Raw genomic sequence first — 16,975 nt, 5'->3', positions numbered from 1 at the left:
AGCGCGAGCTTTTAGCTCCCCCCTGCCGTATGCGCTCCCGTATGGGACAAAACGTAGTGTGAACCCAGCCTAAGACTGTATTCACACGACGTTTTTGCAGTACAGTTCCCGCATCAGGTTTTTGATGAAAAACAGATTCCTCAAAACCGGACTAAACTGTATCAAAACGTGTGTACAAATTTCAACACGTATACAGTTAAAAACTGTATACGGTTTGAAAAATGATGTCTGGTTGCCTTCGTTTTGTAAGAAAAAAAAACATATACGTTTTTAACTTTTCACTCCACTTTGAATAAAGTTTAACTTGTTTGATTGAAATTCCAAGAAAAAAAAAACCTGTGAAAAGTCAAAAACCGTATGGTGAAAACCGATTGCACATACAGTTCTGTACAATTCCCATAGATTTTCACCCGGACCAAAAAATAAAACGTGGTAGACTACGGTTTTGGGTACGGGAAGATAAACTGACAAAACCGTACAGGATGCAAAACGGACGGGTGCATCTTTTGGCATATGGTTGTCAATGCAGAGTCAATACATACTGTTTTCAATACGGTTCCGTACGGTTTTCACATTGAAAATGTATACGGGAACTGTAGTGGAAAAACGTGGTGTGAATGCAGCCTTAGACTAGCAACACATCCAGCAAGGTGTATAAAACCACGAGCGATGGAAAATAATTCAATAGGTGAGAACATTTCCTGGACACGATACGGAGTTGTAGCATTTCATAACATCTGCCCATGTGATCGGCCTCTGCTTGTAAACAGCGATGCCTTTCCCACACGGACTGGGTCACCGCGATGTCTGAAGAACACCCCTCCCCCCTCTGTTTTGCACATGGTATAGTCTTAAGGCAATTACTATAAGGTGATCGGCGATTCAACCAGGACGAGCCCAAACCCGTAAGGAGAGGGGGGGGTGGACGTGCTTATGCAATGCCCTGCCGTAGTAATAGCCAGAGTATTGTACGTGTCACGTCTCTGAGGTGATTCTCATACATGTTTATCACCACACCTGCCCCGATGGCGGACACGGTGAGACACACCGATACGTGCTGTCTGTGACTCGTCCACTGCCATAGACGCACGCTGCTTTTCAAGCGAACGCCCTCTTGGAGTAATAGGCGTCGGCGTCAGCCAATAGGTGGACGAGGGCGCGAAGAAAGGGATCTCGGCTATCAACCAATCAGCGATTAGGAGGAGGAGCCTGGAGATTGATCTGTTATTCAGAGCAGAAAGGAGTAAACAACGTTTTTATTATTGTGGGAGGGGGCGGGAAAGAGGGCTTAACCAGTTCACTGCCGGTGTGGTGCGCGGGGCTCAAACGTCGCCATAGCCGCCGTTCTCTGTCACGGTAGCGACATTCGAAGTGTAATCAATATACGCTACGGTTATCCAGCTGCTGCAAAACTACAACTCCCATCATGCCCCCGATAGCCGAAGGCTATCGGGGGCATGATGGGAGTTATGGTTTTGCAACAGCTGGAGAACACTGCAGCAGAGACTCCTAAAAGTGCTGCCCCCAAATCAATGAAGCATAAAAACCCATTATCTGGGTAAGGTTGTGTTCACACTGTGTATTTCGAGGAGAAAAAAAAAAAAAAAAAAAACGCCTGCAAAATGAGCCTCAACTTTTTTTTTGTCAATTTTAAAGTGTTTTGAAGTAGTTACAAAAAACAAACACAAAAAAAGATTAATTTCTAACATTAATAAAAAAAAAAAACACCTACAAGTACTACGCACTTATTTTTGCGCAACATTAAAACTAGATGGGAACTGTCTGGGTAGGTAGAGTGGCGCGTGCAGTATTTTGCTGCTGTATATTTTTCCTACCCAAATCAATGGGTACTAAACAGAACGTGCGACTCTACCCCAAATCTATAGGGCGTAGGGGTACTAGAAATGCAAAAAAAAAGTGCGTACACAGCCTAAACTTGAAAAATTGACCTCATTGTGCTTCCTTCACACAAACATTGCGCAGTTTTTTTGCACTGAAAAAAAACAATTCCTCAAATGAAATGTCCATTTTACTCCCTTTACCAAAATAGTGTGTATTAACGTGTATTTATTTTTTTCACTAGCGTTTTTCTCATTACAAGTTATGTAATTCAAGGATATCTACGGAAGAACGTGGGGGGAGAACACATTAGCACGTGCATTTGTTTAAGCCTTTTGAGATCTGTGACAGGAAAAAAGCCAAATTCTAAGAAAAAGAAAAAAAATACACATCTGAGCTAGAGGATGCGCAATTGTGGAAAAACTGCTGGAGACCCAAATATGAAGGAAGAAAAGCACCATAAACAAAAAAGGTAAGGTATTTTTCTGAAAAATGCTGCGTGTGAATCCATCTTAAAGGGGTACTCCGGTGAAAACCTTTTTTCTTTTAAATCAACTGGTGGCAGAAAGTTAGACATATTTGTAAATTACTTCTATTAAAAAATCTTAATCCTTCCTGTACTTATTAGCTGCTGAATACTACAGAGGAAATTCTTTTCTTTTTGGAATGCTCTCTGATGACATCACGAGCACAGTTCTCTCTGCTGACGTTATTATAATAATAATAACGCTTTATTTATTGTTGTCCTTAGTGGGATTTGAACCAAAGTCCCCAGCACTGCAAGGCAGCACTGCAAGGCAAGCTAACCACTGAGCCACCATGCTGCCCTTAGCATACATCTGCTGTGCATGGTCAGAGATGTCAGCAGAGAGCACTGTGCTCGTGATGTCATCAGTGTTCCAAAAAGAAAGGAATTTCCTCTGTAGAATTCAGCAGCTAATAAATACTGGAAGGATCAAGATTTTTTAATAGAAGTAATTTACAAATATGTTTAACTTTCTGCCACCAGTTGATTTAAAAGAAAAAAGGTTTTCACCGGAATACCCCTTTAAGGATACTTTTTAATGGACTTTTATGTTTGCAAAAGTAAATCTAAGGGTGCGTTCACACGCTAGTAACTAGCAGCGGGTTTCCCGCTGCGGGAAACCCGCTGCAAGTTATGCTACCATTCATTTGAATGGGTCTGCTGACAGTGCGCAAATCTGACACTATTGCGGATAGTCTGTGGACCCATTTTAATCAATGGTAGCGTAACTCAAAGCGGGAAACCCTCTGCTAGTAATAGCGTGTGAACGCACCCTAAAAATGCAAAAAACAAATGTTATCCAAAAGGGCAAAAAAAAAAAAGAAACCAAAACAATTTCTAGTTTTTTTTCCCTTAGTTTCGGTGCATTTTTTGAGACCATAGTTTCGTTCTTTTCTAAAACACAGCATGCTGTAGTGTTTTTGTTAGATTTTTTGACATTTTTATCATAGGCTTCTTTTTAGGACATAAAAAAAACAATGCTAAGGCTGTGTTCACACGGCCGTCTAGACCCGTCCCGTTCTTTTCCCGTCAAAAATAAGAACTGCCTTAAAAAAAAAAAAAACTGACAATAACTGATGCAAACTGATGGTATCCATTTGTATTTTAATTTTGTTCTGAGCATGCTCGGAATTAAAAACGTTAAAGGCTCATCAGTTTTCCATATACTTCAATGTTGAATTTACTGTATTCGTTTTTTTTCTTCCTTTTTTTGACAGAAGAAAAAATACTGCATGTGCCTTTTTTCTGCCATCAAAAAAAGGGAAATAAGCGCAGACGGGTGCAAACGGATGTAAAAAAAAATCCCATTGACATGAACATGAAGCCTGCAAGAACGTAACAAACGGGGATAAAAAAAAAACAGGACAGACGGCCGTGTGAACGCATCCTAAAATGTAGGAATTAAAAAAAATAAATAACGTCATTATTAATATACAAAGTCCTTGTATAGTTCAACAACAGGCTAAGATTTCCTTAGAATGTAGGGGATATGGCTGCTTCCTTTCCAAAACAGCACCACACCTGTGCATAGTTTTGTGTTGAACTGAAGTTTATCTTAATTGAAATGAATGGGGATAGGCTGCAATACCATATACAACCTGTGGACAGATGTGGCACTATTTTCAGGAAAAAGCACCAGCTTGCAAATCTTCCTTAAAGGAGTACTCCGGGATAAGAAAACTTATCCCCTATCCTAAAGATAGGGGATAAGTTTCAGATCGCAGGGGGTCTGACCGCTGGGGCCCCCTGCGATCTCCCGTACGGGGCCCCGACAGTCAGTGGCCAGGGGCTGTGTCCAACCACCGCATGACGTGGCAGCCGACACGCCCCCTCAATACATCTCTATGAGAGAGCCAGAACGCTGCAATCAGCAGGCTCCGCCTCTGCCATAGAAATGTATTGAGGGGGCGTGTCGGACACCGCATCATGCGGTGGTCGAAATGAGCTATTTCGGCAAAGAGCCGAGAGCCCCGTACAGGAGATCACGGGGGGCCCCAGCGATCAGACCCCCGTGATCTGAAACTCATCCCCTATCCTTAGGATAGGGGTAAGTTTTATTATCCTGGAGTACTCCTTTAAAACAATAAACTGTCTGTTGTTGCCTATAACAACCAATCACAGCTTGGCTGTAATTTTAACAGAGCTGGTTTAGATATGAAAGCTGACATATGATTGGCTACTGTGGGCAGTTGGGCCCGTTTTATGTAGATAATTCTGGGTCCTAGTTTTGGACATCTTTTTAACACCTAGAAGACGCAGGGCGAACATGTACGCCCTGCGCCTGCTCCTGATCTATGAAGCCCACTCAAGAGCTGATCAACTAATCAGCAGCCGGGACCCACAGCTAATGCTGGACATCACCTATCGGGCAATAATTCTTTAGACGCTGCAATGAAAGTTGATTATGGTGTCTAAAAAGTGCTAACAATGCTGAGCAAAATCCCGGGGTCCTGATCAGCTGAGGGCACAGACTGAGGTGTCTTACCTGGCTTCTATCTGTGTAATCGGCGCTCCAATAGTGCAGGCAGCTTCAGCCACCTGTACTAACGGAGCACCACAAACACTGGTCAATGCTGTGCTATGGCATAGAAAGATTCCATGTAATAGTCCCCAATGGAGACTAAAAAATTGTGAATAAATGTAAATAAAAAAATTTAAATAAATGTAAATAAAAAAAATAGATATAATGGTATCTACATTACATAAAAAGTTTTTGTTGACGACAGGTACACTTTAAATGGAATGTTGATAAAATTGCAAGGTCAATGGTGCAAAAAAAAAAAAAAACACCAATGTGTATTTTTGGTCACTTCATGTAGCAGAAATAAAAAAAAAAAAAGCCATCTAAAAATTACCCATTAACCCAAAAATAGTACCAATAAAAACAAAAATCAGGGCGCAAAAAATGAGCCCTCATACATCCCATATACAGAAAAGTGTTCTAGGGATCAGAGGAGGATAAATTTAAGCATACTCCTTTTCGTACAAGAAGTTATAATTTTAAAAATAGTATATATAAAAAAGGAAAAAAAACTATATAAATTGGGTATTTTAATCAAATGAACTACAGAATAAAGATAATGTGTCATTTTTACCAAAAAGTGCACTGCATAGAAACGGAAATCCCCAAAATTAATTTTTTTTCTTCAAGTTTACCCCATAAATAATATGTTTTTTTGGTTTTGCTGTAGATTTTGTGGTAAAATGAGTAATGTCCTTTCAAAGTACAATAGGTTGGAAATTCAAAGAGTTAAAGGGGTATTCCAGGCAAAAAAAACTTTTTTTTATATATATCAACTGGCTCCGGAAAGTTAAACAGATTTGTAAATTACTTCTATTAAAAAATCTTAATCCTTCCAATAGTTATTAGCTTCTGAAGTTGAGTTGTTGTTTTCTGTCTAACTGCTTTCTGATGACTCACGTCCCAGGAGCTGTGCAGTTCCTATGGGGATATTCTCCCATCATGCACAGCTCCCGGGAGGTGACATCATCATTGAGCAGTTAGACAGAAAACTTCAGAAGCTAATAACTATTGGAAGGATTAAGATTTTTTAATAGAAGTAATTTACAAATCTGTTTAACTTTCCGGAGCCAGTTGATATATATATATATATATATATATATATATATATATATATATATATATAAAAAGTTTTGCCTGGAATACCCCTTTAAGGCAAGGAGGGAAAAAATGTAAAACGCAAAAATGAGAAATTGTTGCGTTCTCAATGGGTTAAAAGCTGCTGGGGCTACACAAATACTTTCTGTAATTTGGCAGCTATCTCAGGGCAATGACATAAGAAAACATCGAGTCCTGTGAGTCATATGAACATGCCGCAAAATATCACAACGACAGGCATCAGGTGATAAACGCGGCACACGCATGTGTAATCAGTAACAGTCCGCGTGCAGTCCTGGAATAGTAACAATCTAGATCAGTGTTTCCCAACCAGGGTGGTTCCAGCTGTTGCAAAACTACAACTCCCAGCATGCCCGGACAGCCAACGGCTGTCCGGGCATGCTGGGAGCTGTAGTTTTGCAACAGCTGGAGGCACACTGGTTGGGGAACACTGCTCTAGATCAAAGCTAGGAAGCTGCCTTTAAGGGTACGTTCCCACAGGGCGTATTTGCTGCGTATTTGCTGCAGCGTATTTTATTTTCCCTGTTGAAGTCAATGGGTAGGAAAATACGCAGCACCAAATACGCAGCAAATACGCAGCAAAATACGCCGTGTGGGAACGTACCCTAAGGATGACTGACTATTCCCCAGACACTGCAGCGATGGCAGCTCCTTGTGTACAACACAGCTAATAGATTTACTATTTGCCACTCAGGTGGAGAACTCTACTAAACGCCAGGGTAACACTACATTCATACACTTCTACAAATTTCACGTGGCTCGGGCGCTCCCTGCCCGGATAACAGATCACTGCTGCCAGAATAAACCAACTGCATAGAAAAACAGCAATTCACTGCACTAAAGCAAACCCACAAGTCTTGGTACTCATGGCTTCTGTCACTCATCCACGGGACTCTAATAATAACCAAGCATACAACGTCCGTGCAGCTGTACCCCAGCGACAAAACCATGAACAAACCTATTTACTATTGACGGAATGATGAGAAGAAAAAAAAAAAAAGTGTCCAGACTGTCTATATCCACCTGTGCACTAACTACTGAGGTAATGATCAACATCTCATCCGGTCCTTTACCCGACGTGTAATCCTATAGCAAACAATGGGGAAACATAAATTTACTTTTTTAGTCATCAATATATTATATATTATAGAAATAAGGAATATATATATATATATATATAGATATAGATATAGATATATAGAGAGAGAGAGATCTCTCTCTCTCTCACTTTCTCTCTCTCTCTCTATATCTCCCTCCTTCTCCCTCTCGATATCTCCCTCCTTCTCCCTCTCTATATTTCACTCTCTCTCTATCTCACTATAGATTTAATTGAACATTCCTGCATCATCTCCTTGGCCAATGCAGATAACCGAATAGATCACCAAATAGATCACTTTCATCCAGTCCTCCACACTCCTTGATCACCTCTCTGTAGCCCCAAGTAACATTTCAGTGATCCCTTCTGTTTAGCTAGCTGTTCTACACTGCTCAAAAAAATAAAGGGAGCACTAAGATAACACATCCTAGATCTGAACAAATGAACTAATAGTATGAAATACTTTCTTCACATAGTTGAATGTGCTAACAAACGAAATGCCACTCAACACCATTACTGACCCACCGCCAAACCAGTCATGCTGGAGGATGTTGCAGGCAGCAGAACGTTCTCCACGTCGTCTCCAGACTCTGTCACGCCTGTCACATGTGCTCAGTTTAAACCTGCTTTCATCTGTGAAGAAGCGAATTTGCCAATCTTGGTGTTCTCTGGCAAATGCCAAATGTCCTGCACGGTGTTGGGCTGTAAGCACAACCTCCACCTGTGGATCGGGCCCTCATGCCACCCTCATGGAATCTGTTTCTGACCGTTAGAGTGGACACATTTGTGGCCTGCTGGAGATCATTTCGCAGGGCTCTGGCAGTGCTCCTCCTGCTCCTCCTTGCACAAAGGAGGAGGTAGCGGTCCTGCTGCTGGGTTGTTGCCCTCCTACGGCCTCCTCCATGTCTCCTGATGTACTGGCCTGTCTCCTGGTAGCACCTCCATGCTCTGTACACTACGCTGAAAGACACAGCAAACCTTCTTGCCACAGCTCGCATTGATGTGCCATCCTGGATGAGCTGCAATACCTGAGGCACTTGTGGGGTTTGTAGACTCAGTCTCATGCTACCACTAGTGTGAAAGCACCGCCAGCATTCAAAAGTGACTAAAACATCAGCCAGGAAGCAGAGAAGTGGTCTGTGGTCACCACCTGAAGAAACACTGCTTTATTGGGGGGTGTCTTGCTAATTGCCTATCATTTCCACCTGTTGTCTGTTCCATTTGCACAACAGCATGTGAAATTGATTGTCAATCAGAGTTGCTTCCATAGTGGACAGTGTGATTTCACAGAAGTGTGATTGACTTTCTACAAGATAGGGAATAAGAGTTTGATCGCGGGGGGTCCGACCGCTGGGACACCCCCCCCCCCCCCCCCCGTGATCTCCTTAATGGGGCGCCGCCATTAGTGCTCATAGTGAGCGCTAAGGCGCGTAGCGTCGACCTAGAGGTCGACTGACGCCCTGTCTCCTCCCCATCCCAATACAATTAAATTGGGGGAGGCGGGGAGGCACGAACGCTGCCTCCCCGCCTCTCCCATAGAGATGTATGGAGGAGGCGTGCCGGCCGCAACGTCATGCTGCGGCTGGCACGCCCCCTGCATGGACAGCCACGGCCCCGTACAGGAGATCACAGGGGGTCCCAGCGGTCAGATCCCCCGCGATCTAACACTTATCCCCTATCCTGTGGATAGGGGATAAGTGTTAATCCCGCTGCAGATGTCCTTTAAGTGTTCCCTTTATTTTTTTGAGCAGTGTATAAGTAAATCCCATTCCATCAGTTGATTTCTGAGGAAGCATTCACACTAGGAAATCATGCTTGGAAATGCTGATGCAGCAGCTTCACATAGTCTTCAATGGAATATTGCTGTACCATGCACACTACTGAATTTCAAAAATTCTAAGTCCAGACTCCGCTGAAAGAATCTTCATTCTACTTTAGATATGCTTTGCCGTCAACAATGAATATGTATGTCCGAGAGCTGACTAAATTAGTCGACCTGGAATCTACAAGCCCTTACAATTCTGTCACAGACACATACTCCTGTTTATTCCATTTATTTTTCATTTATCTGGTATTTTTCCAATTTCAAGGCATATTACTTCCTCTGTATGCCCATATTTTTCCATTTTATACCCTTCCCATTCTGTTCATACTGGCACCAAAGTTGAAACATCTTACTGGGAACAACCAACATCTGGTACTGCACTCTATGTTCAATTTCCAACTTGGTGGTGTTTTATGTGGGTTGCAAAACATCATTTTGCAACTTTTAGGGGGTTAGTTTCCACACAATGTACCTTATCTTTATTCTGTAGGTCCATATGATTACAATGATTCCCAATTTATATAGGTTTTATTTTACTTCTTAGAGTGGGCTTTGTACTTTTTGATCAAAACGTATATACTAACAACCTGTTCGTTTTTGATATTATGCTGAGAAGCAATTATACAAGATTGTAGATGTGCGACCATGTCTGTCTTCTACCTGAATTCACTTTATTTTACTTCTGATAACTTTTGTAAGAAAATGTGTATGCTTTGGACCCTGAGCTATATGATGGCTTATTATTTGTTCTGTGATTTTTTTCTTATTTTGGTGGCTTTGCATCCAATTACCAGTTCTCCATCCAGTTTTGGTCTTAATATACAATGGTCATTCTGGAATTACGGTAATATTGTAACTTTAGGGATCACTGTACATTTAACTCCAAAAATAAAAGCTGATTTGTGGAGGTTCAACCTTTGGAATCCTCACAGTCTATTAGAACAAAGGAAAATTGGACCCCAAAATGGGGTTTCTGAACAATTCCTTAGAAAGAAAATATATATATTAATAGAATTGCACGTTTTTGAAATCCATCGTATTCAAATTTACGATTGAACTACATCAACATTAACACCTTGCACACCATACGATTGTTTAACTGTAAATTGAGATTTGCACTGAGTTTGCTCCTCATTTATCCACCACCACCACCAGCTGCAGAAACTGTAGACAGCGGTGAAGCCTTGGCCTAAAATCCTCCCTCTCTTTCTGCCTCAGAGAAAATATTTCCGCAGATTCCATACAGAGTCACATGACCACATAACCGGAAGCCTTTAACACGAGTTCCAACAGTATAGAATTTGTTCCTTTGTTTTCCTCCCCAGTTTCTACATTTCATAGGCTGACAGCAGATGATCTATTGCATCCTCCTGTCGCTGGAAGTGTTAACAAATATGCAATGGCCTAATGCAGAAGAACCTTACAGAGAGCTATGTCTGAAAGAGCATCTGTTTTATTATCAGTCATACATGTGCCAAGAGAGGCTGCACACAGGGTCGTGTTTACAGCGCATGCCTAGGCACCCGCACTGTATACATCCCATTAAGGTGATCGCACAAGCATCCGAATAATTCTTTCATGAAGATCTATCACAAATACACAGCACAAACCACATGCGTTAGATGCAGATTGTGTAGCAGACGGTGGATCTGACCTCTATACACAGAATGTGGTATCAATCAATCACAAAAAAAGCGAACAGCTGAAAAATCTGCAGGTAACAAAATTTTGGTGCAAAAATAAGGCTTGAGCTAAAATTTTTTATTTTTACGCTAGTTTTCTGGTATAAAGCTTTGATAAATTCTGGTTTTGTTTAGTTTTTTATTTATTTTACTTATATATTCCACACCAAGATCTGCAGCACAAAATCCATACTGCAAAAGCCGTACTACTTGACATGGATTTTTAGCTGTGGATTTTGGTGCAATGGCTTTTCTGCTGTGAAAAATCTGCAGCATTTTTGTCCAGAATAATATAAAATTTAAAGGGGTACTCCACTGGCCAGCGTTCGGAACATTTAGTTCCACACGCATTGAGCGCGCTGCGGGGGTCAGCCAAGCCTCCTCGTGATGTCACACCACGCCCCTCAATGCAATTCTATGGGAGGGGGCGTGGCAGCCACCACGCCCCCTCCCATAGACATGCATTAAGGGGCGTGGCCTGACACAATGAGGAAGCGTATCCACCCTCTGCAGTGTGCACACAGCGTTCGGAACTAAATGTTTCCAACGCTAGTCAGTGGAGTACCCCTTTAAAGGGGTACTCCGGCCCTAAGACATCTTATCCCCTATCCAAAAGGATAAGATGTCTGACCGCGGGGGTCCCGCAGCTGGGGACCCCCGCAATCGGCACCCATCTCTTTGAGCTGCACGCCGCACTGCCAGCTCACAAACTGCTGGTTGCTAACCACGGGCCCGGAGTATCGTGACATCATGACTCCGCCATCGTGTGACGTCATCCCCCACCCCAGCTATGCAAGTCTATGGGAGGGGGCATGGATAGGGGATAAGATGTCTTAGGGCCAGAGTACCCCTTTAAGGATTGTTCAAAACATAGCATTTTTGTTTATTTTTTTTATTTAAATTTTTTTTTCCGTTTTGGTTGCACTTCTGGTTATGGCTACAAAACACTGACCAAAATCCCAATGAAAAGAGAAGATCTGCAGTGTATCCGCAGCATAAACCTATATTCTGCAGATTCAGAAAACCATACTGCTGGTCACTTTCCAGATCTGACCAGTGTGAAAGTACCCATAATGTTGTCTCCAAGCACTACTGACATTAAAAACAAGCAATGCCACCCACCTTTCCAGCTTATAAACTTACAATCTCAACAGGTGTCATGAGTGAGACCCGCCGCGATCAACAACTTATGACATGGATGAGCGAAAAAGTCAAATGTTGTTTATAATGACGGTAACACTTGGCACCAATCGCTAAAATCCTAACTTACACACAGGAAACCATGGACATCACGTCACAACATGCTGCTGCAGATGCCAACGTCGTCTACGACCACAGTGAAGCCTATTCCAATGACGATGACAGTGAAGCTTACGCTGAAGATAACATTTCTAAAGTCTCAGTTGAATCTGGTGGAATTAGTGCTGGAGCCAATTTGCTCAATGTCTCTGCTAGAACTAAAGATAAAAACTGAAACTAGAGCAGAACTAGCAAGTGTATCAGCCTGTGTTGGGCCTATAAATATTAACCCCTTAAGGACTCGGGCTTTCATTTTTTCCTCCTTACCTATTAAAAATCATAACCCTTTCAATTTTGCCCCTAAAATTCCATATTATGGCTTATGTTTTGCGCCACCAATTCTACTTTGTAATGACAGTCATTTTACAAAAAAAAAAAAAAAAAAAACACTGCATAACGGAAAAAATTCATTGTGCGAAAAAAATTGAAGAAAAATGCAATTTTGTAACTTTTGGGGCAAAAATGATTAAAATATACGAATAAAATTATGCTTGTAATAAAAGTGAAATGATATTTATATAGGTTTGATTTTGCCTTACTTCTGGAAAAAATCATAACTACATGCACGAAAATGAATACATTTAAAATTGTCATATTTTGACCCCTATAACTTTATTTTTCTGTGTACTGGGCAGTACGAGGGCAAATTTTTTGCGCTGTGATCTGAAGTTTTTAGAGGTACCAATTTTGTATTGATTGGACTTTTTGAACGCTTTTTATTCATTTTTTCATTATATAAAAAAGTGACCAAAAATACTCTTTTTGGACTCTGGAATTGGAAATTTTTGCGCGCCAATGACCATGTGGTTTAATTAACAATATATTTTTATAGTTTGGACATTTCCGCACGCGGTGATACCACATGTTTATTTACACAGTTTTTTTTGTTTTTTAATAGGAAAAGGGGGGTGACTTACTTTTATTAGGGAAGGGGTTAAATGCTCTATTAACTTTTTTTTATTTATTTTTTGCAATGTTATAGCCCCCTCTATAGACCGGGCACAGGGTGTACAGGTACGCCCTGCATCCTTAAGAGGTTAAAGCTGGGCTCAAAGCAGGAAAATGTGGAGTTGAAGAAAAAATCTTAGGTACAGGGTTAGAAATAGGATGCAACTCCAGTGTATCTGTTCTTAGTGCAGAAGCTGTTCACACTATGATTTGAGGATACGGGAACCGGATCCGGCTGGGGGGAGTGGGAACCAGGCGCTCCCGTATCCCGGACACGGCCCGTATCTCATTGATTTCAGTGAGCCAACCAGAGGAGTCCTATAGTGACTCCGGTCAGCTCATTTTTGCCCCATATCAGTTTTCCTGACCGGACCTAAAATCGCGGTATGCCGCGGCCGGGACACGGTAGCGCCCAGTTTTTTCCCCCCCAGCTGGATCTGGTACACCAAGCAAACGGGTAAAATCTTTACTACCTTACACCAACATTAATAAATGTCCCCGTAATCTTTACAAGGGTACTCGGGTGAATATTATTATTTTTTTTTTTTTTAAATCAACTAGTGCATGAAAGTTAAACAGATTTGTAAATGACTTCTATTTAGAATTCTTAATCCTTTCAGTACTTATCAGCTGCTGATAAGACCACAGAGATTTCACAGTACACATCACATAATCTGACCGCACATTAGCGTGATCTTTGATGTTTGCCATTACCGGCGGGTCCCTGGCTGCTGATAGCATCCAGGACCAAGATGGCGTCACCTCCTCCAATAAGATGAGGGAAGTGACGTGCACATTTCTATACTTGGCCCCAGAGGTGATCCAATGGCAGCATTATTACACAGCAGTGGATTGGTGGAGCCTGGGGATTGTTGTATACCGGATGTTTCCCAATTAATGTTGATTCCACCAGATAAACTGTGCGCAATTCCATCACCACAAAGAAGCCACTTATTCCATCATTGCGCTGATGACCGGAAACATCTCATAAAAAGACTGTTGTGTAAGAATCCAGAAAAGAGACTGGGTGTGTACAAGAACATCACACACCATCCATTCTTTAACATCGATTGGGAGGAACTAGAGAGGAGGAGAGCACAGCCGCCATTCATACCATTCAGGGCAGCTCTGAAGAAGGAAGACCTGTCATGGCCGGAGTATCAGGCCGACCTTCACCCCGTGGCTGCATTTTCTTCCACAGCACCCAGCTTGGCCTGGTAAGATCATACATTAGGATCCCATACATAGTAGTATACATGCAGGTATTTACATAGATACATAGACAGACACATAGGGGTAGATATCGGCTGATCCTGGGACTTGTTCCGATCGCCATATTTGGAGTCCGGAAGGAATTTTTCCACTCTGAGTACAATTTGCTTATTCCGCAAGTGTTTTTTTTTTTTTGTTTTTGTTTTTTTGGCCTTCCTTGGGATCATCTTAGTCATAAGTTTTATCTGAAAGAGCTTATTTATTTATTTAAGTTAAAATTCCATCAATAACATAATATAAAAAAAATAAAAAAAATTAGGTATAGCATAAAAGTATATAAAAGAATAACACATTGTAGATTCCCATATTAATTTAGTTACTGGCTTTTGATCCTGGGACTTGTTCCGATCATCATATTTGGGGTAAGGAAGGAATTTTCCCCCCTTTCCATAAAGCATAATTGGCTCTTTCCTTATGGGGGTTTTCGCCTTCCTTTGGATCAACACAGTTTCTAAATAGACTTGGCTTATACATTTATATTTTACACATAGAAAAAAAATATCACATCCATTTCTAAAATTTGCAGTAAAAATCGAAAACCAGTCACTTACTTTAACTATTAATAAAATATCCTTCCCCCTCCCCTTAAATCATTGAGTTTGTGTCTTTATTTCCACTGGATGATCGTGTATTGTTAAATCCTGTGTTGTACTAAAAAAGTACATCCCCCTCCCCCACAGTATTTTAACGCTAGTTTTCAGCCTTAAAAAAAAAAATCTCCATTTTCACAGGCAACGTGTTTTAAACTTGTTACAGCAAAAGCTATTATGCAATTTGGAATGCACAGTGTTTTTTTTGTTTCTTTTGAGGGGGGGGGGGGGTGAGAGGTCTAAAAATATATAACATTTTAAATTATTACTTTTAGAAAATTTTAAGATGGTAAATCCAGGGTTATAAAAACATAGCTACTCTATACCTACCATAAGTGGCGCCACTCATATCCTCAGTTTGTGTTTGGTATTGCAGTGAAGTTTGGAGCAGAGTTGTAATATGTTTTTCTAATCCTGGCTAACCCATTTAAGTTTCAAATAGTTAAAAAATGATGAGCAAAAGAAATGATCAGCAGTCTTTGGCTCTCCAGCTGTTGCAAAACTACAACTCCCAGCGTGCCCTGGCTGTCCGCAACACCCGAAGAGCCACAGTGCGAAAATGAGGTAAAGTGTAAAATTTCACTTAAGGGTGCGTTACGCTACCATTGATATAAATGGGTCCACAGACATTCCGCAATAGTGTCAGATTTGCGGATTGTCCGCAGACCCATTCAAATGAATGGTAGCGTAACTCGCAGCTGGTTTCCTGCAGCGGGAAACCCGTTGCTAGCGTGTGAACGCACCCTAAAAGGGATACTCCGGTGGAAAACTTTTTTTATTTGTTTTAAATCCACTGGTACCAGAAAGTTAAAAAGATTTTTTAATTACTTCTATTAAAATTTTTTAATCCTTCCAGTACTTCTTAGCGACTGTATGCTACAGAGGAAATTCTTTTCTTTTTGGATTTCTTTTCTGTCAGGACCACAGTGATCTCTGCTGACACTTCTGTCCATTTTAGCAACTGTACAGAGCAGCACATGCTTGCTATGGGGGATTTGCTCCTGCTCTGGATGGTTCCTGACATGGACAGTGGTGTCAGCAGAGAGCACTGTGGTCAGACAGAAAAAAAAAATTCAAAAAAGAAAAGAATTTCCTCTGTAGTATATAGCCGCTAATAAGTACTGGAAGGTAGGGATCGACCGATATTTTTTTTTTTAGGGCCGAGACCGATAATCTGTGGAGGTTAGGGCCGATAGCCGATATCTTATACCGATATTCCGGTATAAGTTATCGGCTATTTATCCCCCCGCGACACCGCTGCAGATCATTGATTTAAAGCGGGCGCTTTAAATCAATGAACTGCAGCGGCTTTTGCGGTGCCATAGGCCGCCGCCGCCGCCACCCACTTCTCTCCCACTGCCTGTCCGGGGGTCCTCCTGAGTCCTATCACCGCCGCCGCGAAAATCTCCCCCTCCCCCACCACCGCACCGCTCCACGCCCCCTACCGCCAGAAGTAGCGTGGACCCCGGGAACAGGTAATTATAAAACCAGGGATGGGGGAGGCAATGCGGCGGGCCGGGGCGGTGCGGTGGGGGGTGGGACGCGGTGCGGGCGGTGCAGGGCATTATCGCATTATCGACAAGGTAATTGCCGATACCGATGAGGCCCAAAATCGTGATTATCGGACGATAATATCGGCCAAACCGATAGTCGGTCGATCCCTAGCCAGGTTAAGAATTTTTTTTTTATAGAAGTAATTTACAAATCTGTTTAACTTTCTGACACCAGTTGATAAAAAATAAAATAAAAAAATAAATAAAAAATAAAAGTTTTCCACCGGAGTACCCCTTTAAAAGTGACATCTAAATCAAGGTCATCACCTGTTTTCCTCCAGCAGTGAAGGAGTTAACCCAATAACCCACTTACTGTAATTAGACACAGTTACTACTTAACAAACACTCCTATGATCCGCCACCTTCCCTCTGTTTAAACTCCATCCCTGGCCAAGGCTCTTATTTATTCAGGATTAATAAATGCCACTATTTGCTATGGCAGGAGGCGCCCAATCTATTGCCACTTGGTGAAACAGCAATTGATTCCTGATTAATGTTTAATCAAAGCTAAACAGACCCATCTGCGAGGAATAGGACTGTGCAATGCAGTGTGTGGGAATGTGTCAGCTCTTATCTCACACCGCTCGGGGTTATCGGACGCAATGTGGATCCAGCACATCTGTATCACCGGGGTCATGATACGTACAGGAGGGTGAAAAAGGGGGACCTGCTGCTCTATACATATACCACATGCTATTTAGGATT

At 41.8% G+C, this 16,975-nt stretch overlaps 1 protein-coding gene and 1 long non-coding RNA gene across 6 annotated transcripts in view; one reads left to right on the top strand and one right to left on the bottom strand.

The window, feature by feature from the left end:
* The window catches only part of IGF1R (insulin like growth factor 1 receptor), a 205,326-nt gene that overhangs the window by 83,351 nt on the left and 105,000 nt on the right, over positions 1-16,975 (bottom strand). Inside the window, exon 1 of one of the 2 annotated variants that reach the window (XM_056571843.1) lies at positions 1,049-1,210. The exons of the other annotated variant lie outside the window; for it this stretch is intronic. Within the exon in view, the coding sequence (XP_056427818.1) occupies positions 1,049-1,082 (34 nt within the window). The 5' untranslated portion in view covers positions 1,083-1,210. Of the gene's footprint in view, positions 1-1,048; positions 1,211-16,975 lie in introns of those variants that run through there. 2 annotated transcript variants of the gene reach the window in all.
* LOC130368330 (uncharacterized) lies at positions 807-12,409 on the top strand. Of its 4 annotated transcripts, none has more exons than XR_008892413.1 (3): positions 807-988; positions 2,084-2,311; positions 11,763-12,409. It is a non-coding gene; the product is annotated as an uncharacterized LOC130368330 (long non-coding RNA). The 4 variants fall into 4 exon arrangements; XR_008892410.1 differs by lacking the exon at positions 807-988 and adding an exon at positions 1,103-1,243; XR_008892412.1 differs by lacking the exon at positions 807-988 and adding an exon at positions 1,276-1,356.

This window comes from Hyla sarda, chromosome 4 (genome assembly GCF_029499605.1).
Source record: "Hyla sarda isolate aHylSar1 chromosome 4, aHylSar1.hap1, whole genome shotgun sequence".
NCBI classification, from domain to species: Eukaryota; Metazoa; Chordata; class Amphibia; order Anura; family Hylidae; genus Hyla; species Hyla sarda.
The sequence above is the reverse complement of the archived record's forward strand: the minus strand, read 5'-3'. Positions and strand labels throughout refer to the sequence as shown.